The sequence below is a fragment of the Cryptotermes secundus genome, unplaced genomic scaffold (genome assembly GCF_002891405.2).
Source record: "Cryptotermes secundus unplaced genomic scaffold, Csec_1.0 scaffold2553, whole genome shotgun sequence".
NCBI classification, from domain to species: domain Eukaryota; kingdom Metazoa; phylum Arthropoda; class Insecta; order Blattodea; family Kalotermitidae; genus Cryptotermes; species Cryptotermes secundus.
The window spans coordinates 139937-162589 of NW_019745135.1; the positions used below are offsets into that span (position 1 = coordinate 139937).

The window sequence follows — 22653 nt, forward strand, 5'->3', positions numbered from 1 at the left end:
ACGACAACCGCTCTCCACGCAACTTAACGCTATTGGTTGGCAAGGGAAGGGCGGGGGGTGGGCACAGGGATTACTGTTCATGTTCTAGCGTCATCTACAATCCAAGTTGGGGAGTTACTTGCGCCACGGTTCCCTTGAATATTGTTGGCGGGAAACGTGTTCGTAATTACGTCATTTAGCTAATATCGAGGGCTCAGTCGGTAAAAACGTTAACTATTATCCATGATTTAAGGTCCTCACATAGGCGGTTATCTTCCAGAATATAACACACTGTAGCCCGTTGAAAATCAGCGGAAGCTTCGGAGGAAAATATGGCCGAAAAGTGGCGCAATAGTAAAGTAAGATGCGATTTTAATGACATTTCATGTTACAAATTTATGTTGCATTATAGACAGAAACAAGTGGGCGAGTGTTACAACAATGCAACAGGATGCTGAATTTTAATATTAATAACAAGCTGATCAAGTTTTTACTGTTTCGCCTTCGGGGCACTTGCTGTAAAATTTTAGTCTGTTTTGGCGGGGAAAAAGTAAATTCCTTTCTGTTGCCACCACTCAACATCTTATTTTGTGTTTATTTTGTTTGTAAGCTTTGATTATTGTAACCGAATTGTAGCTCGCATTATTCATAATTATTACACTACCATCCTAAGTGTAATTGTTATATGTAAAGAAACAATCTCGAATTGTATCGATGGCCATTTCTTGCTGATAATCTAGAGCAGATTTAGACCGAGCACCGCTCGCTATTGGGTATGAAGCCTGCATTAGCCTATCCTGCGTGGCAAACAATAAGGTAGGCCGCACAGTAGTATGCGCCAAGACATGTAACAGTCAAGACAAGATGTCTGCGACAAGACGCAAAGAAAGGAGCACAGTTGAAATGAATAAATAAATTAATGATGCCAAGTATATTTACTGTGTTTTTATTTATCCAGATAATATATCGGTCGACTGAGAAAATTCCTTGATGTGCATATTTCACAAAACCTTCAACTTTCTGCATTACTAGTGACCTCGGTCCATGAGGAATTTGCGTCTGTCGTTAGTTTTCTTGTGGTGAAAGCCACGATGCTTCAGTAGCCTCATAATGGAGGAGTCAATATTTATAGTCTATTGTTTCTGTAAAAGCGAGCATTCCTTTCTGGCAATAGGGCATTCGCCTTTTCACAATATTCAAGACAGACCTCTGTCTATGTTGCATCCTCTTTTTGGTATGTTTGTGTTTGTTCTGGATGACAGGAAACACTTCTCACTTCCATTCTCTTCTACTTTCCTTGCCTCCCTGCTTACAAGAACAGTCTACTTGGTTACATAAAACACTTCGGCTTGTCTTGTCGAATGGATGTTCGAGAAGAGAAGACGGACACACCTGAAATTCAATAAGGGAATATGGTACCGAGGCCTACAACAGCAGCTATGACTGGGAAGCAAGGGAAATGTTAACGAGACCTCCAGGCAGGCTCTTGTCCTGGAGATTGTGAAGCAAACAATCCGGTCTTCCATCAGGATTCTAAAAATCAGTGACTGGACATTATGGAGGAGTCAGCCCTCATCAAACTGGAAGAAGAGGCTACTAGTAGCTTAAGAGCCAGAGATATAGTAGCACCGGTATCTCTCAGAAGTCTAGCCTGCAACTTCAGAAAGATGATGATGGTGGTCCACCTGGACCTGCTCGCATTTTATCAGCGAACCGCTCGAGACAAGCAGCCTTAAGGAAGGAGCAGTTGGTGAGAAACGTGAGAATCGAGCCATGGGAAAGGAAGGCTAGACCGATCACAGACGTCACAAGCACAGTCCTCGGAAAAGAAAAAATGGCGGTACACTTGTAGGCTATTCAGGACGAAGCAGTGTGGCACGTAGACATGTTAGGCAACAATTGCGAAATAAGCAGCCACACAACAGCCATTGCTAAGCAAGAGCTCTATAAACAACGGCCGTTACCAGTTAACGGCTGAGCAGCGAATATGTGGGCAGGCCAACAGATGTGAACGCAACAAAGGAACAGTATTTTCTACATAGTCTGTGCCGAAATGTTATAAGCAAGACAAGTCTAGTGTTCAGTCAGTCAGTCAGTCAGTCAGTCAGTGGAGTGTGATGAGTTGAATGGCAAGTTACTTATTTGAAAGTTGCTGTAGCTGAGGCTGGGGACACTTTGGAACCCAGAGGAAGGGGAACGTCTGCTGATGGAAGCTGTTACCAGAAGACTGGTGGAGACACAGCAGGCAGTGAGTGAACTGTATGTAAAGTGTACAAATTAGTGAATAGGTTATAATTACTTGGAGTCAGGCATCTGTAAGAGTTCAATAAATTCAATTACCAATCCAAACTCTGTATATAGTCACTCAATCATATGCCAAGACTAGCACAGTCCGAAGTGAATCCATAACGTAGTTTTTGTTGTATAGTTGACAGTTACTCAGCTAGCCAAGAAGTTCTCTTCTGCAAAACACAAGGATTACAACAATGTTCACAAAAGAGTGCTACTGGATCCCATTCTCACCCAGTCAAATCTAGTCAATATCTTCACACACTATGTACTTATGATCATTTTTATATTATCCTCCCATCAATACTGAAATTTATAAGTGGTCATTTCCCTTCATGTTTCCACATTATCATTTTATATGCATTTCTTATTTCTTCAATATGTGCTACATGCCTCATCCATCTCAGTGCAGATATATTCTTGTCACCAATATTTCCATAAACTGTATACAAGCAGAACCATTTGTTTACTTTATTCTTACTTCTTTAAAGTCAGGAACACAGACTTTGGAGAAAATCCTGAATAAACATAATACAGTATGACTCAAAAGTAGTGTAACCAATATGAGCTAGAGTACGAGTAGAACCCCCATTTGGTGGGTTTTTCTTGTTCATCATTCAATTTCAATGCCCCATGTCAGTAAACTTAGTGTTAAATTTCCTGCATTTCAGATTTGTTTCAAGCTACTGTTGAAATCCATTAGGGGTATGATGATTATTTCTCAAAGCATTTTAATACTGAGGAAGTCCATCATAACAAGAATTCATAAAAAGGTAAAGGCCATGAAGGCCCATAAGGGTGTGAGAGGTCGAGGCTCCCGCATCTTCTAGACAGTCAGCTCATAGATGGGGGTAAGGTTGTCACCCTTACGTGCCAGCTGCCCTTTACCCCCAAGGAAAATTCCTGGTACTCATTTATGTGAAGAGACTGAGTCTACCCCAGGGCCACTGTGCAGTTGGGAGGATTAAGTCAATTGAAAAATCCAATTACATCAGGATTCCATCCTGCAACCTTCCAGCTTGTAGCATAGTGCCTCACCCAACTACCCTACCACGAAGAAATCATAACAGCACTAAAAACTGACACTAGAATGAATATTTGTTATAGTCAATTTTGAATAAAGGAATTTATAAATCACTCCAAAATTCCACCAATGAATATTTACAGTTGTCACTGCAACCAATGAAAATGCGAAGTTCATATGGGAATTAATACTTGTTCTGTAATATGTAAACTATGTGTGAATCATATTGTCAATACACAAAAGAAAAATTGTCACTTCAGTCTATTAAAAGCAGATATTGCTCTGAATGCTAAACTGAGGGAAATATTTGACTCAGAAAAATGTTTTTCTTTTTAATGCCCCCAGTTATAGCATGTTAACATTTCTGGGCTCTGTCTTTGTCATAAGCTGAAGGAATCCATATGACGTATCAACGTATGCAAAACAGGATGCCATATTTCAGGACATTAAATGGGGAGTAGTGTTTAGTGTTTAGCTACCTCAGTGTCTCTGCTGTTGTGGGCTCTGAATGCACAGGAGAAATGAGAAATGCATACAAATTCTGGTTAGAAAATTTCAGAGGGAATAAACTGAGGTTTCAAGGCATAAATGGGAACAGAAGGTTTGGATAGGACTCACTGGATCATGACAGGATTGAATTCTGGACTTTCTTGAGTACAGTAACACACCTTGGTTTCCATAAAAGCAGGGAATTTCTAGACTAGCTGAGTAACAACCGTTTCAAAGATTATGGAGTGAGTTATTTGGTTACTGTTAATGGTTTTAAACTTTACTAAATATATATAATTATGTAATTAATTACTGCTATCATAAAAGAATGAAACACTATCTGACATATACTCATTAGTCTTCAGTGAACGCTGAAATGTGTATCATCACATGGTAGTGGCACACACTCAACATGTTATTGCACTTTATCCTTGTGTAATGGTTAAGTCACTAAGATCTTCATTTCCCACTATGTGAAGTGTCTTTTCATTGGCAAGATGCAGTAATGCAACAATTGCCAGGGGTGCACTTAAATTCTCTGCTAATTTTGAAGGCAGTCTTTTTGGTAGTGTAGTATACATATTCATGAAGCTAACTGGCCTTTCAATTCGCAGGTTGTCATTATAATTCTTGTCCTGAAAAAGCACAAAGAAGTACAATATTAAGTACTAAAATAACACTTAACATTTGAGGTTTATAGGGCGATCACTCTTCACTAAGTTGTCTTTTGGGTACGGCAGTATGGTGAGGAATAGAAACACTACCAATGTTTCACAGAAATCTGCTACCTCCTCCTTCAGTCACACTGATCCTGAAGAAGAAAGCATCAGGTTCTTCTGACAACTCAGCAGTATTCATATCCTGACATGGTGCTATATATAGAAGCCAACAAAATGAAAAGAGTATTTGCCTGTAACAAACAATAGTTATGGTTATAATATGAGTAACCCTCCTAGCCTCTTTTTGTCAATGAGGGATATTTAAGTTTTCTGAAACTGTAATATCTGCAGAGGTTACACAGTGCTGAATAAGATATGAAAGGATGATGGTGATAGAAATGGTAATGGAATATCTTAGGAACTGCTGCTGTAATTAGGAACTGAAAGGGATATAAAGGAATGAAGACTAATGACATATGCATGGACACAGGAAGCCTCCCGAACCTCAGGTAGGCCTCCCATTCTGGTGGGAACTACTGATTGGTGATAGTTAAATTTAAAAGACTTTCTGGAAAAGGAAGTATGGTTACAGACATGAGACATAGTTCTGCAACACATTACCTATTTCTCTGCCAATCTGCCATCCTCTCACAGATTCATTCATTATAGGTCTACATGAATTCATTTATCATATCATATATTCACTAATTCATACATCCATCCACTCATCCATTAATTCATCTAGCCATTCTGCAGTGTCTGCTCTCAAAACTATTTGCTTGTTCTCACATGCAGACGGTTCCTCACCTCACAACTCTCTCTACTGGTTAAAATACCCCATATAGCATGCTTGAGTTTCTTCATGTCCACCTTCTTAGCTCTCATTGCATATGGGATGAAAATTCTTGCTACCTGAAATAACAAACTCAAACGTGAGTCCTGCAGTTTACATACTCTTTTACATAAATAATCTAATCTGAAATTTTTGGCATGCAAAATGCATGAATACTACTTTTTAAGTATAATTTTGCATATGAGATTGACACAGTTATAGCTGAATGTGATGTGGAAAGATGGCACTGATATTCATGCCTACAGACTCCACCTAATAACTCCATGAAAACACTGAGATACCATTGCCTGTTGATAAAATTTGAACCAATATATATTTTTCATGGAAAATGCAGTTAAAGTTGAACGCACTGTGGTATGGATATTTGCACATATGGACTCAGCCACACAGTTCTTTGTTGAGCACCGAGATAAAAACAGCCCTCAGCCAAATTTTCACTAACATACAATTATAGTGGAAAATATTGTGACATGTTGAGCTATGGATCACCCCTACCTCCCCAGCGGTACGTGGCGGTAACGTAACGCTTGCGTTACTACGGTAATAGGCGAGTTCCCGCCCCGCCACTCCCCTCCGCGGTGACGTAACGCGCAACGCTACGTACCCGTAATCAACTTCCTACTGTGACGTGGCACTCATTACGCAACCGGCAAGCACGGCAGCTATATAAGTGAGCTGCACAGCGGCTGCGGGTCAGTTGTACTGTGACAGTCGCCGAGTGCTTTACCAACGAGTTCTACTGTAGCAGTCGGCGACGTCAGTTGTACTGTGACAGCCGCCGAGTTATAAAGTAATAGTCGCCAAGCCGAGTTGACATATAGCAACAGTCGCCGAGTCGAGTTGTAACCTGGCCATCGCCGAAGATAGTTCTGAGCAAGCCTACGAGCGAGTGTGTTATCAACAGTTCTACAGTTGGAGTATAGCAGCCGTCGCGGAAAGAAGAACCGGACGTGTGTGTAATTGTGTAATTGGGAGCGTGTGATACAGTGATACATAGCTCCCCTACTGTCAACGTGTAGACTACTGAACACAGAGTGAACTGATTTGCGCATAGGGTTATCAAGTGTGAAACCCCGCAACAGTGGTAACAGATTATTGCGATTAGGGTTATAGAGTGTGAAACCCCGCAACTGTGTAATAATTAATTGTAGCCGTTATTTGTAGATTGTTAAATAAACCAATTAACCATCTCTACGGCGTATTCAGTAACGCAGAAACACGTTACAATATTAATAAAGATGAATTTGATGTGAAATCATGGTATGGGCATTCTTTCCTATAGATTCCTCAACACAATTCCTTCGTGAACAATAAGGAAAAAGTGTTCCTTGATAAAGTTTTGACGAACATACAATCTTCGCAGAAAACAACACTGAGGTTCCCTATATTATGGTGTCATACCAGCAATTAATTTAACTTCATTAGCATTTACTGCAAAAATTACACACCATGTTCTGACTTTATCACGGATAAAAAAGCTGTATTTGATTCTTTTCCAAAAATTCTTGTCTAGAAGTATGGATATATAAATTATGGAGAGGAATTAAAAAAAAATAAAAAGGGCATGGAGAAAAATATACATATCTGTTTATGGATATGAATATACATACAAATATGTAAATGGAAATGGACTGAAAGGGGAACATGTGTGCATCTCCTATAACTCGCTTATGAATGAATGTTGTTACACTCATATCTGCTTGGTTTCAAAACAACTATCACATCTTCGCTTACTGTGAAATTTATTTAGTACTATATATTCTTTGGTTTCTCTGGTTATGAAATTAGTAAAATGAACTTGGTCATCAATTTTTAAAGAACAAGACAATTATCAAGTGTAACAAACATTTACTGCTGAGTCAGTAAAATCACCTTATACATTACAGTCCTGTAGGACCATCTTCAGAGGCTTGTGTAATAAAAGGAAATTGCTTATGTGTACATATAAAATTATACCTAAAAGTTTTAAATTACATTATATATATTTTTTCTAAGCAAAGAAAGAAGTTGTGATATTTGCTGTGGTTGCTGCATATAGCACAATTTTAAGACATAATTTTAAATGTACACGTAAGCAACCTTGTTTTATTACATGAGCATCTGAAGATGGTCTTATAGGACTAAAACATGAAAGGTGATTTTACTGACTCAACATTTCAGTAAACGTTTGTTACACTTGATGGTTGTGTTGTTCTTTGACAATTAATATGAAGTGTAATGGTCAACATGTTTCATTTTGATATGGGTTACCAATACTTGCTGTAGGCAGAAAAAAAAAACACAGAACTCTTGGTAGTGACAAGGTTTCAGAAATTCTTCGATTCAGGATTTTCTTTCCACTTCACTGCCATGTACACTTAGCCTGCTACTCAGCGGACACCGGGAGATTCTTCCCAAGCTAAAGTGGCCAGAGTGTTATTCAATAATGCTGTATTGCATCCTGTTTCATTGAAGTTCAATGGTACAGATATCCCTTATTATCTAGGACTAATGCTTTCATGGAAATTGTGGCATAAAGTGAAACTGTGAGAACACAGGTAAGTCTTACATAGTATAACAGAGCAAGCAATTCAATCATGAAACCATAAACCAAAAACTTAACAATAACTGCTTACTCTGAAATATTTTATTAATATCAGTATTATTTATTTTACAATTTGTAAAAAGAATAATGAAATAACCCACAGGATGCTGGCAGGGGTGAAGACACGGGAGTAATATCAGACTGCGCAGCTGTCCTGCAGAAGCTAAAGGCTTCAACTCAGTGGACTGGAAATTCTCATCTGTCAATTCAAAGTCACAGAATTTATAGTATCCTTAAAAACAACCAAACCACCATGCACTGGCAATGAATGATGGCACTTTCAGGTCTGAGGGAAAAGCATTCAGTAATCAAACACACTTTTTGCCTTGGCCTGAAAGATCTTGATTGTGACAGAAGGTATTTATGCTTCATCCACTGAGCCAGCATCCTTCCAACATTTCCATAATTGGCACCCTATTTGTGTGGCCGTACTGTCCTCCTCATTATACTTCAACAACTTTCCTTCATTTTATTAGCTTGCCTGAGTCTTAAGTTCAATTTGGGAATTTACGTGGCATTGACTACGTCAACCATGCATACACCCATGTGTTGTACAGGTAGGTTGTTTATGTAATTTCCACACACTCCCAATGTTTAAACACTGGCCAGTGTAGGGAGGTACAAACTCCATGATTTTAGTCCACAAGCAAACTATACCGACTGAATAGCGGCTCCGGTCTAGAAAATCGAAATTAACGGCCATGGGGATTCGTTGCGCTCACCACGCGACACCCTCTATCCGCAAAAGTTGGCACTAAACTTCGCCAAGAAGCGGCGGTCGCTCGGTCAGTCAGTAGGGAGATACTGCAGATAGAAAGGATGATGATAATAAAACTCTATGTACTTGATGATGGCCGCAATATAGGTCAAAACATGTGGTAAATGCAAATGCATGGTGTGTTTATACCTGAATTACTTTGACTAAATAATAATAAACATTGTCTTACATACAATATGATGCTACAGTACAATATGTTTTAATTCAGGAACTTTAACTTCAGCAACAATTTTAAGAGCTATGTAGATCAGAGTGTACCATACTGCAAAATAAAAACAAATATACCTATTGATGTTCAAATAATGTTCAAAGCATGTTGTACTAAAAGCCAAACATCTTGGTGTCCAATGTATAGCAGTGCCACTGTGATCAATTAATAAATGATCATACCACCAAATAAAAACCACACAATAAACAGTAAACATAATACCCTTGACAAGCACATGAAGAAGACTTCTATAGTGTGTTGAAGTCTAGAATGTATTTATACCTATATTCTCACTAATGCCTTCATGCAGTACAGAAATACTTCACCTTTACCTTCGCCAATTATGATAAGATCTCAGAGTGCAAAACCTGTGAACTACGTTACAATGGGGAACTGTACAAACCTTGCTTGGAGGAGCCACCAGACTGCCTCCGGCAAATGCCTCAATAATTCTAGAACCTTCCATGGTGAAGCTGTTATGTACATCCTGCTGTTGGCTTGCCAACAAATCATCAACTGGACCATCATCAGCATCTCCCAACTCATCATTCTGTACAACACAAAAATGACACAATTACATACTTACAACATACATACAACTTCCACAGACTTAAACGTTCTTCGTTCGTGCTATTTGTTCTTAACTGTCTCCTAGCCCTATACTGATACATTGCACTTGGAAATTTTAGAGATTATTTCACAAACTTTCTATTTTATGTTATTTCATCTCAAGACAAATAACTTGGGAAAGTGAGGGAATATGAAATGTGAGCAGTGACCACATATATGATAGTACAATCTATTGACACATCTAGATATTAGTCAATTCTTCAACAGGTATCATCAGCAGATAAAACAACTGAAGTCATGTGCTAAGGTCGGAAAGACAATTTACGGACTATTTTTGACCAGCATATTTTTCATAAATAATCATTCCCCTAATGTGTGGTGCACACAAAACTAGGGAAAATAAGAGAATGTAGTTACTGTTGTAGTGAATGTGAAGCAGGTTGCTCTCATATGGCAGTTTCAAGTGGTACAATATAAACCTCAGCTTCTAATCCAATTGCTTCCATACAACACATTCATGTTACAAGGTAAGCTTATGAAGTCATTTTTTCCAGTGATTTCAGTGAGAAATTCGTTATCACATCTCATATAGTTTGAAAGTTAGACAAATAAATTATTTTAAGCTTAAATTACAGCCAGCACAATCAAAGAAAAATTTTAAACTCATTCAAAACACACAATGAAGCAGTCTACTGGAAGTCAGGTGACTCATGTGATGACATCTTTCATTCGCTAAAAATTTAGGTGGACTTTACCCTGAAGCTGTTACGCTGTGCTAAATGTGGTCTTAGAACATCACCCCTTACTGTGATTATGAAACATTTTGTAGTTCTGGCTGATGTTTTTTCATCATGTACTACTAGGACTCTGCATATAAGTGCTAAACACTTCTGCCTCAAGGTCACATAAATTCTATATTCAGGCATACAATACTCAGATGCCTATCCAATGAGTATGGGGGGCCTCTTTCCCTGGCATTAAAGCACGAGCGCTGTAACACTGATCACTCACCTCCATCTAGTGCAGAAGTCCATTCAGCCACTTCCTCACGTCTTCATGGTGTAGTGCTTAATTAGTTAAGATCAGGGACAACTTACCTTTTATATGTATTCTTTATACAATTATGTGCAAGTACACAGATTTGAATACGTATACTGTAAATAATATGCTGCACACACATTAACACTACCTCCAAGAGGATGCAGTAAATGCAGTAATGTGTGGTTCCTTCCTGCTGGATGCACAAGCAAGTAAACGCTCAGGCGTACTGTTCACTAGCTGATCAGCCAGTAACACAGAAGCTGACCTTGGCCACACAGCAGTGTGTGTAACCCAGAGTTGGACAAATTATGACCATCAGGTTTAGTGCAAACACTAAATCAAGGTGCAGACGTCATCTATGGACTGAATTTTCATCCACCAAATGTGGGTAGAAATACTAAAATGGGGTAATTTATGAAATGTATATATGGCTTTGCCAGGACTCCAAAGAACGAGCATTAAATGTGGGAAAGCCGCAACCTGAAAAACCTTAAATCAGAATTACAATGCATATTGTGCCATATCTGCCTAAACCATTCTAGGAGCACTGATTCAGTATTCTTATATTCAAAAGTTTTTCAGTTCTTCCTACCTGGATGAGTAGTTATACATTCATAAAGTATGTTTTCCTTGTTTGTCATAATATTATTTAGGGTCAGCACTGATAGGCTGAGCTATTCAACCTCAATTATCTTTAGTTCCTCAGAAACTGATAAAATCTTACAGGTCATGCTTGTTATTGTAGCAATGCATACAGCTATATATGATCCATGTTCAGCACAGTTTTAACACAAAGACAGTGCTGACAGCTAGAAAGATGAAGTCTGAAAGTCACCACTTATTACACCCAACTTCTACCGCTCAGAGAGCACCACTGTGTGCTGCTACGAACTGCAACATGTGTGATTTATATGTGTATTTTGCTTTCATTTGTTTCTGTATATATGTATTACAATCTGACAAAAATGTATTAAATGCATAAGATATTTGATGTGTTTTTAAAACCACTCTTTTTAGGCTGGATGTTCTTCTATGTGGGAAACATTTTCAAATGGACACAAATATATTATTCTTATATTAATTTTTGGACCTAATTATTTTAGCTTTTTAGGTGTGAAACCATTTCAAACAGGATCTTCTCAGGCAGGGTCCATTGTATAGTGTTAGACACTACCAGAGTTTTAATGTAGGGTTGAGAGTACTTACTAAAGAAACATTAGGGCAGTACTCTGATGCATCATTATCATTTTCATAATCATAACCAGATGGCTCATCATCCTCATATGGGGCAGGATGTACATTCACATGGGCTGCCTTGCTCAGCACCAACCTGAAACATGGCAGCATTCTTATCAGAAAACTGTTCCCCCCTGCCATAACCTGGAGAGCATGACCTGACAGAACATGAGAACTGGCTACAATCTGCCCAGTATTCACAGCAAAAAACAGAAACAGCAGTGCAACATGTAGCAGGATAGTAGTCATAAGCATGTATCCTCTTGCATATTTTACAAATGCAGCATTAGCCATTCTTCATTTACCACAAAACTTTGTTTTTTATAATAACACAGAAATACAGTTTACAGTCTTTTAGCATGTAATGGATCAACTCCATATGTGAGAGGAAACTGGACAACAAGGGAAAGCTCTTATTTAGTGAACAAGAGTCTGAAAATTTGAAGAGTGGAAACATTATTATTATTAACGAGAAATTAAGACTTGAAGAGTTCTATCTTCTGGGTTACAATGTCATATAGTCCATTGGCTACATAGTACTACATCCCAGAACATAGATATCTTCATAACCACTACTGCAAGAACTTCAAATTCTACAAGTTAAGACTTTTATCCTAATGAATACACGATGAACTGCTTTCACTGTGACCACAGAAGAGCTGTAATCCCATTAAATTCATTGGCAGGAACAGAAAATCTGCTTTGTATAGGGACAAAGCAATCCATTCTTTCTCAGTGCTAGATGTACCATAGTCACTATCACCTTAGATCTTGCCTGGACTAATGGACTAATTTCATTTCACTAAAGATTGTATTTGCAGCATACTCTCCTCTGTATGATGCCATTCTTAAAATGTTTAAAAATATGTAGCTCCCTGTTACCAGCCATCAATGCTACTACCAATGTTCATCACTGAACACATTCCTGACCTAGTTCAATCCACCTCTAATCCTCACTACCAATTTCATTAAGACCCATTTTAATGTTATGTTCCCACCTCCTCCTTGGTCTTTCTCCAAGTGACCACTTTCCATGAATGTCTTCTCATCAAATTTCTGCATGCATTTGTCTTCCCCAAGTGTGCTACATATACAACCCACAAAAGGCCCTAAATTTCTGTTTTAAAATTACTAGTCGACACGAATAAATCACAAAGTCCCATGTTGTGTAAGACTCTAAACTGCCCATCTACTTCATCCTTCTTGGGTACAAATATTTTCCTGAGAATTTTGTTTTCAGATATTTATAATTTACATCATTTCCTCAATAAAGTAAGGGACCACATTCCACAACAGTACAGTCACAAAATTAATTACAAAATATGCTATGTTAACAAAGCAGTAATTTATCTTCTATCACATTACAAGTATCTATACCCTCAGAGAAGTCCTTGAAGACAGTTTCAGCTTGTGTCTTTACTGATTTCAGTTGCAGAGGGCACATCCCATCAAATGAGCTGTCAAAATTATCATGATATTGGGTTGCTAAGATCTGAAAGGAGAAAGCCATGGTCTAATTTGAAATGTTATTCCAGAATTCACATGGAGGTTTAGACAAACCATAAGAAACCTTCTGGCTGCTTGTTACACAAGCTGGGGACTGTGAACTGATTCAGTTTGCAAACATATCAGCTCAGCACTAGACCGGAATGATCAGAACTATAACCCTACCTGTTGCTCTGTATGAACAACTATAACAAATCAAAACCTTTTATAATCTTAATTTCATGCATCCTGCTGTGCTATAATATACAACTCTTTAATGAACCGTCACAACACAGCAAATAGTAAAACATCAAAGTCAGCGTACAGCTGTGGCTTTGCTACATGTTTCGGCCACTATCGGCCATCATCAGGCAAATACATATCAACAAAAATCTACCATTTAACTGCAATCATAAAATGGATATAACACTATTAATCGTACAATTTTAAAATTGCTTATGTAAAAATACAAAAGTTCAGATTACATAAAAATTAAAAATTGGAAGTACTATAATAAGATTATTAATGATGTTTTCAAAAACACTGAATCAGTCGTTAGACATTCTTTGTGTGCGTTTCCATAGACAATAGGGAAATTCGATATTACTTTATATAGAAGATTTTAAGAGAGGCCCATGGTGTAGCAATTAATGAATTGTGTAATGCTGCCCCGTCATTAAGAAGAATTGTCCGTATTGCATGGAAAGCAAACAACGACTGATGTCCCCACCACCAAAGAAGGCAAAATCCCAGTCATCGTCAGGAAAGGTGATGCTGAGTGTGTTCTGGGATCAGTGGGTGTCATCATGACCAACTATGCGCAAAAGGGAGTCACCATCACTGGCGAGAACCATCAGAACCTTCTGAGAAAATTACAGGAGGAAATCAAGAAAAAGCAATGCAGAATGCTGGGAAAAGTTGTGAAGCTTCTGCACAACAATGCACCAGCTCATGCTGCTCATGTTATGATGACACTTGCTGCCAGTTTGGGATATGCAATTCTCCCCCATCCACCACATTCACCAGACCTTGTACCAAGCAACTTCTTCCTCTTTCCACGGCTACAGAAGCTACTTTGTGGTAAGCAATTCCAAGACGATGATACCATTTCTGCAGTGGAGGACTTCCTAAACAGTCAAAATGAGACCTTCTATGGTCAAGGTATCCAGCAGTTCATGCATCATTGGGGAAAATGAGTGGCCTTGCAGGGGGCATATGTAGAGAAGGACCAACTCACATACAGTTTCTTGCACCTGTGTCTCTATTTCTTCTGGGTGATAATTAAAATTTCATAACTTCCACATGTATATCCTGTAATTCACTAATATATTTTAAAACCTTAGACACAGTTATTTATTTTAACTTACATGTTATATGCATGACGTAATAAACTCACTGGAATTGAATCCACTTCTAACTGCAAGGCAGCTAGCAGTATGAAGTTCATTAATATGTTTTATTTACTAGTATTCACCTCATAATGATCAGTAATTAATGAAATCATGTCCAGAGCGATTTTAGAAAATAAGAAACAATTAGGTGGTTACTATTAAATTGCCATCTATGAATGTTGTGTTGATGGTCAATAGAACAATTAGGATAAGCAGCTGAACTTACTTCAAGTGGAATTTTAATTCTGACATAAAGAGTAAACAATTTTATTATCATGTAACATCATGCTGGGCCTCCAAGTTATTTAGTGATCCTGTTCCTTTTACAAAAAGAAAATGAAGAGAATATTTGGACTGACTTATTGTTATATCATGCAATGATAACCATCTATACAAGGGCTATTCAGAAAGTAACTCCAGTGAGCTGTTAACAAAACATGCAATGAGAATACAAAATTTTATTATATACAAAAATTATGTACATACTTAAGCTATTTCTCAACCTAGTCACCACCAGAATCGAGACACTTGTCATATAAGGGAACCAGCTCTTTGTATGCCTGAGTGAAAAAAATTCTTCTGCCTGTGAGCTCAGCCACAATCTCACACCTTCCATCAGCTCCTCATTGGTGTTGTGATCCTAACCAGTTCTTCATGTAGGTAAATGGGTGGCAGTCTCTCAAAGAGAGATCAGGCCTGTAAAGAAGGTGGTCAAACAATTCCCAGCTGAAATGCTCCAGCAGTGCTCAAGTGTGAGCAGCTGTATGTGGACAAATATTTTATCATAGAGGAGCAGTACACCATATGTCAGCAATCCCATGGCTCTATGCAGTATTTTGAGTGTTTCACAATAAGTTTGTGACATTATTGTGGTCCCTTCTTGCATGAATTCCACCATCAGAATTGCTTTCCTATCCCAGAAAACAGTTACCAGCAGTTTTCCAGAAGGCAGATATTTGTTCAAACTTTTTCAGCTTGTTTGGTGAATGTGTGCGCACTGACTGCTTTAATTGCTCTTTAATTTCAACATTCACAAATGAAACCCAGATTTCATCACCTGTTACTCATATGATGTGACTGAGAAATTCATTGCCATCTTTGTGGTATCGCTATCAAACAGTGAAAGCTGAAGCCATTCTCTGCATTTTATGCACACCCATGAGCATTATCATGAATCTACCTTATGCAAAACTTGTGATAGCCAAGCTTAACTGTTAAAATATCATAAAGAACAATGTGCACAATTTGTGAAAATTCACCCTAAAGTTGTGAAATTGTGAAGCGAAATCTTTCACAAATTTTTTGGTCAACACTTCGAACAAGATCATCACTCGCAACAGATGACTGACCACATCATACTTCATAGCGAACATTTGTTCTTCCATTTTTGAACATTCTACACCATTGTCTTACAGTTCCTTCATCCATTACATTTTGGCTGTAAATCACACATACTTGACGATGGATTTCTGCAGCACTCGTGTTTTTAGTGTGAAGAAAGTGGATAATAGTGAAAATTTTGCTGCTGGCAGGATTATCTATCGCAGGGCACAGCATTATTCATTCTGTAGAGTCAAGAACAAACACTAGGGGAGAATCTTCAGGGAATACCCATCAACACAAAAAATAAATAGCTTAAAATACTGTATTGCCTGATGATTGCTCCAAGTGACCCAAAACATGTCACGTAATTTTAACATAGTTAGTACACTCAACTGACACAAATATGGTAATGACTTGATTACTTATTTGTGTTGAGAGTTTTATATATACTAGGGGAGAAGTTATGTTATGGTTTATAAGGCAATGAGTCATGTGACTATCTTGCATGCGTGAGCTCTCCCCAGGTCCTATATTAGTTGCACAAACTAAATGGAGGTCGCTTTCTGAAGAGCCATTGTATCTGTACACAGGTACACTCTCACATGTGATGGAAAAATTATCACGAATAGTGAATAGGTAAGGATTTGGAAGGACATGGTCACAGTCTAATTAGAGACACTATCCCAGCATTCATCTTGGAAAATTAAGGAAACCCAAGAAAAACCTTTCCCAAATATCATTTCTTAATGTTATCACTATATCAACCTACTGGGCAGCTTGTTGAAGTAATACAATTTGTTAAACTTACTGTGAGAAGGATTTAACATCAAAATGTACATCAGGTGGGTGGGTATTTCGGTCTACACTCCAAGCTTTCTGCAGTGTTCGCTTAGTTAACTTCAGCACCTGAATATTTCTCTCCACTGTAAATGTGCCACTGTTCTGCCCTCTTACAAACTGAACCATCAATTCCTGCTTTTGCTTTTGTTTCTTATGGGATACAGCCACTTCTGATCCGTTTTCAGCTGTACCTGCAGAAGCACCACTGTCCGGACGCTTGTCCACACCTTCAATCATCACAAATGCAATCCAAGATTAGCTACATGGTACATTCAAAATTTATAGACATAGCAACAACTATAGCAAACAGAAAAGAAGTCGACAATGAAGTTAACAAAGGAATGAATTGAGAAAAATTTTATTGGTATTATTCAGCTCAAGATCTGTTAACCAGCCAGCTTTCCAAAATGCCAAATATTAAGACATATAAAGCAACAAATGTGAAATGGAATGTACATATTTTCCAAGTACTTTCCTGTGATTTGTAGACCGTATTAGCCCTTATGTTCATTTACTGAAGATACAAATCCTCCATTGAAAAATTAATAATACAACAAATACACATATAGAGTCAAACAATTTTTCCTTTATTTCATTAAACATTCATCATATTAACAAATGTTTAAAAAAAACCTGCAAGGTAGTGAGGAGCAACTCAGCCCCTGTTAGCCAGCCATTTTACCCAAAATGTATAAAATAAAAAAAAATAAATAAATAAATTCAAACAGACTTTTAGATTATATTGTACCGTGTTTTGCTACTGAAGACGCTGTTCAGATTGTTAATTGGTTTATTTAACAACCTACAAGCCTTGATACAATTAATTATAACACTGTTGCGGGTTTACACAATTTACAAACCCTACACTCTATTCACTCTATCCTCAGTAGTCTTCATGTATTTATAACGCGAGAGCTATACCAGTGTCACTGTATTACACACTCCCAATATCTTCTCACACTATCACTCTAATCACACGTTCATGATTCATTCACTACAACTGATCTCGGCGACTGTTCCAATTCAACTGTCTCTGGCAGTGGCTACATTTTAACTGCCTGGTTACTCACTACTGAACAGTGTTCGCTGCTCCTTATTTAGTCTCAGCATGGACAACACAGAAAACAGTTATGTGATAGGTACCGCTGTTGCCTGACGCCGTGTTTACAGGTTGCCTAGCAACACTGTCAAGAGTTGTTTACTGCTCTGTAGCAACTGCGGCATCCCTTCCTACATCACTGCGGGGGGGGGGGGGCGGATCGTTGACTGGCCTGTTACTGTAGCAGCGGCAACGCTCCAAACGTGTTACGTCACCGCTGGCAGGGGAGGGGGTGTCCTGCATAGCGCAAATATGTCACAATATATATAGTGATACAATTATGTATGCTTCACAGACAGGACTAGATAACCATTACAACAGTTTCTTTCCAAAATACTGTGGAAAAAATGCTGATGACCAAGTTCATTAATAATGTTAAGTCTTTAGGACTCGCTTAAGAACAGAATGGTAATCCTGGAAATATCCAGGACTCACAGCAAATCTGTTAACACAATCTATACTTGATGACATGTATAAACATTTTATAATAAGCTATTTTTGAGAACACTGGATGATATTCCACTTGAACCTCATGTATGGGTAACGTATCTAAACCAACATGAACCAAAATAAAATTTGAAATCTATTAAGCAGTCTCAGACATGAATCATTCAATCAGGATTTCATGCAAGTAAACGGAATATGTTACACCTTTAAATGGTCTGAATTTCCAGTGCGAGGGGCCAGCCCACAAATCAAGGGCACCAGCTCTGAAGTATGAATACTCGCTCGGTGCTGTAGAAAGGTGTTTACGTAGGTCTACTACTTTTGCAGCAGTTCTCTGAAGTGGGCGACATGCAATGGGTGCACCTGTATCTTCACCTTCTGAATCCATGCCTTCATCTATACCAGAAACTGCAAGAAATTAATAACTCCACTCAAAATTTGTCACACTTAAGACTATCAATTTAATAACATTAAATACAGTGACAGGCATTCCAGTAGTGGACTGACTGTGGCCTCGACAACTAGACTTTCATTCCCAGCAGAACAGATTTTCCCTCACTGCCACATCCAGACTGACACCTGTGCTCATGCAACCCCCCATTCAGTGGTTATCAGAGACTCATTTTCTAGGGACTAACCAGCTGGAGCATCAATTTACTGACTTGAATTTCATACCATACCCTAGAATACATGACACTTTACCATCATGCCTATAAAGCATTAGGTTTAAAGCAAGGCTCCATATTTCCTACTGTGGTGTATAGGATGCAACTTTTTCCTAAAAAAAAAAGGCCTCAAAAATTGCAGTCCACTTCATACACCACTGTGGTTTGGGAAAAAAGTTCTTCCTCCATGAACCAGTATGCATCTTACAACTAAAAGCATGGTAAGTTACTTAAGACTGAGATAATACATAACTAATTAATTGCATGGGGATAACAAGAGGGTTCAGAGTTTGAGTCCTGGTATGGTCAAGAATTTTCTTTTCAGCATGTTGTCCGAGACCAGTTCCGGGGGTCACCCAGTCTCCTTTCCAAAGGGTACTGGGGGTTCTTTCTCCAGGGACAAAAGTGGCTGAGGCATGAAGGTGACTGCTCACCTCCAACTAGTGCCAATGTCAAGAAAACATGGATCTATATATCCACTCCCCATATGTCTTCATGGTGTAGGGCTTAATTAGTTACACACAGGGACATCATTACTTTTAATTAATTGCATGATGTAGGATCTTTCTTAACTACAGGATAATTATTCACCTGCAAAAAAGGTCTATTGTAATAGAATACAAATGTTAATCATTAATCACAGAATTCATTGCGGTTAAAATAGCTTAAACAAATTCACATGCTATTTCTTGAACAACAACAAAAATATTGTCATGTAATTATAAAAAGATTAGGGTTGGAAAGTGGATTTACTGAACACTAAATTTTTATTACAAACAACTGCAGCACTACAAGTATTCACAGATATTCATAGTCCATTAGACCACTCTTGCTTGAACCCTTTGAATTCTGTCATCATCCACTCATTGCTAGGTTACAGGCTGTCTCTTTACAGACTCTCCTGTGGGCATTCTGTCATTGCAGGTTCCCTCTGCTGGTTCACCAGTTCACTCTATATCGCCTTGTTGCGGACTAACAAGAAAATGCCGTCTGCAATATTCCCCAGCCGTTGTACAGGTACTTGTGGCTGCAAAGAAGAGCTTCAACATACTCCTGCCTAGTAGAGGATTTCTAGATTCTGATATTTGGGCATCATGTCACAATGTCTTACTATGAGGTTTGCCAACCAAAATTTTGTCTGCATTTTTATTCCTTCCAATGCAAGTTTTATATCTCAACATTCTATCCTTTCCCACTTTGGATATGTTTCAAAAAGTAGGCCCCCAAGATGCATTCATAGAACACCAATCTCCTGTATTATCTGAGAAGATTTGTCATAACTCTGAACCCAAGTGACAGTATTGAAATTGATTTCCTATAGCATTTCTAAAGTTCAGTGGGATTGTAAAGCAAGAACCTGAAGATTGAAGAACACTAATAGCAGAGCCATGAACTACACAATCATTTCTAAATCATTTTCTAGGCTCTCTGTGCTAACAGTTCACTCCACCTCACAATGCTGCATTATCCTGATTACATCTTCTCTTTGCTGCAGATGATGTACTGCAAGCTCTCTCCAATATTGGATTTTATTATATGTATGAAATAAACATGAACAATTATTTTGCCAAACATGGCAAATTTGCTTATATGCAGACTGCCACATATGTTGTAGCAGCAATTAAAAAATATCACGCTCACTTAAAGAACTAAAGTCAGTTCAATTTTTCTGTATGTATTTATATAATCAACTTGGCTGTTTTATTCAGCATATGTAAAAGTGGAAATATTCATTTCAAGTGTCATCCCAATTACGTTCATCCAATATAGATATAACAAATGCATCCCTCTGAAGGGATATGTCCCCACACTGGATCAGGAATTACTTTATCAAAATGGAGCACTACCTCAGCATCCCAGAACAGAAGTTTGTCCATTATGGAAAATTCATTCAGGATTAGACTGGACTAAAAATCTAAATCTTTGGCACAGAACTTCAGTTCCTTACCCCAAGGGCAAAAGACTGAAACTTTTTCAGAGAACAAGAGAAAGTGAAAAATAAAAATTTCACTGTGGGAGACTTTGAAGTTTCAATTCCCAGAGTTGTAAATTGTAGTTATATAGTTTATAATTAACTGTTTGTGCAATTAAATTAATTACAACACTTAAGTAAAATTATTTATATGTGGGATAGTCCTAAATCAATCACCATCACTGCAATATCTGGAACTGCTTGTGTTTCATTTGATTTAGGATGAGGCAATTCCTATTTCATATTGCAAATTTCATCTGTAAGTTTGTTCCTTTGTTATGAGCACTTTCCATCACAGTCCACCTTCTGCCTTCTCGGTGGTGAGATGTGGAAGTAAGGTAAAAAAGGTAAAATTGTCCCTGTGCTCAACTAATTAAGCACTACACCACAAGGCATATGAGGGAGTGGAGGTATAGATCCGCAGGTTTTCTTGACCTCGGCACTAGTTGAAGATAAATTGTCAGCTTCATGTCCACGCCGCTGTACCCCTGGGGAATTGAATTCCAATCCCTTGGTTGTCCAGCCTGTAGCCAGTCATTATACCAATTACATTGTCCCAGTTCCTGTGAGATGTGGAAGTGCACTAGGAAAATCCCTACTTTGTACTTCAACACTGAAAAATGATAGTGTGAACCCAGGGTCACAAACTTTGTGTTAGTAAAAGCAATAAAATGCAAAATAGCTATTTAAAAATTAAAAATATATGACAGGTCTATTTTTGAACAAATCTGTTACATGTATGCGGGAAAGAAGACATGTTTCAAGGATTAGAAACTGCAGGATGCGCATCCCTACCCTAGTCATATGACATCCATGAGATCTTATGTTTTTTGTGCTCATAATTAAAGAATCTCATTGCATTCTTGTTAATTTGAAAATACAAAATCCCACCTTCAAAATGATCAATAGGAGCCTCATTCTCTTCTGTAGGTAAAGGTTCTGGAACTGCATTCACATCAAATGCAAAATCGTCATCAGTAGGAAGAAAAGGTGCAGCAGGTTCACTAGATTCCTCTTCTGCATCTAGAGACCACTTTGTGAAAGAGAACTGTGCAAACACCGCACAAATCTCTTTGTCCGTTACATCTGCAATATTAAAAAAAAATATATTATCTCTGCATAACTAACTCCACAGTGCAAAGTATTTCTTGAACAGCTGACATCATTCAGCTTGTCAAGAAATTCTCTGAGTTACATTCACAACAGCCTACCACTCAACCCTACCACATGTCAGTTGAATTCAGACCACATCCTCACACCTCACTTCTCTAAGTTCCATTTTAAAATTAATATCCCATATAAACTAAGTATAAGGGTGGCTTTATTCATTGTTTCCCAATGATCACTTGAATGGAGCATGTATAGTCATTGCTATGCGATGATCGTGAGATGGGCGGTTATTTCAGACCCGTTTCTGGGAAACAGCTCAGTAAACACATTCCCACGACAACAGTCGCGCATTCAAAGCGAGAAAACGGGGTGTTGCCTATGTGGTCCGCCCCAAGGAATTATAATGAAGAGAATTGGGGCAACCAGTTGAGAGATGAGTTCTGCAAGGGAGGCTGTGAACTAGAACTTGAGTGCGTGAAGCTGAAGAATCTCCAATGTTAGAAGCTATTGCCAGGGAATGGCTGATGAAGACACAGCAGGCTGGAAAAAAAGCTTAGCAGGTGCTGTGATAATTTGTAGATTAGTGATAGCACTGTAATTTCTTGAAGTTT

General features: G+C 38.2%; 1 protein-coding gene across 4 annotated transcripts in view; it reads right to left on the reverse strand.

Moving 5' to 3' along the window:
* Positions 1–3236: 3236 nt before the first annotated feature.
* Positions 3237–22653, reverse strand: part of LOC111875071 (condensin complex subunit 2) — a 51680-nt gene continuing 32263 nt past the window's right edge. For 2 of the 4 annotated variants that reach the window (XM_023871116.2, XM_023871115.2), the window contains 7 exons: positions 21824–22018; positions 18500–18703; positions 16718–16976; positions 11681–11804; positions 9267–9413; positions 5248–5352; positions 3245–4416 (listed from right to left, as the gene is read on the reverse strand). In XM_023871116.2, coding sequence (XP_023726884.1) covers positions 4207–4416; positions 5248–5352; positions 9267–9413; positions 11681–11804; positions 16718–16976; positions 18500–18703; positions 21824–22018 — 1244 coding nt within the window. In that variant the 3' untranslated portion in view covers positions 3245–4206. Of the gene's footprint in view, positions 4417–5247; positions 5353–9266; positions 9414–11680; positions 11805–16717; positions 16977–18499; positions 18704–21823; positions 22019–22653 lie in introns of all 4 variants that reach the window. The other 2 variants (XM_023871119.2, XM_023871117.2) reach the window with 2 other exon arrangements.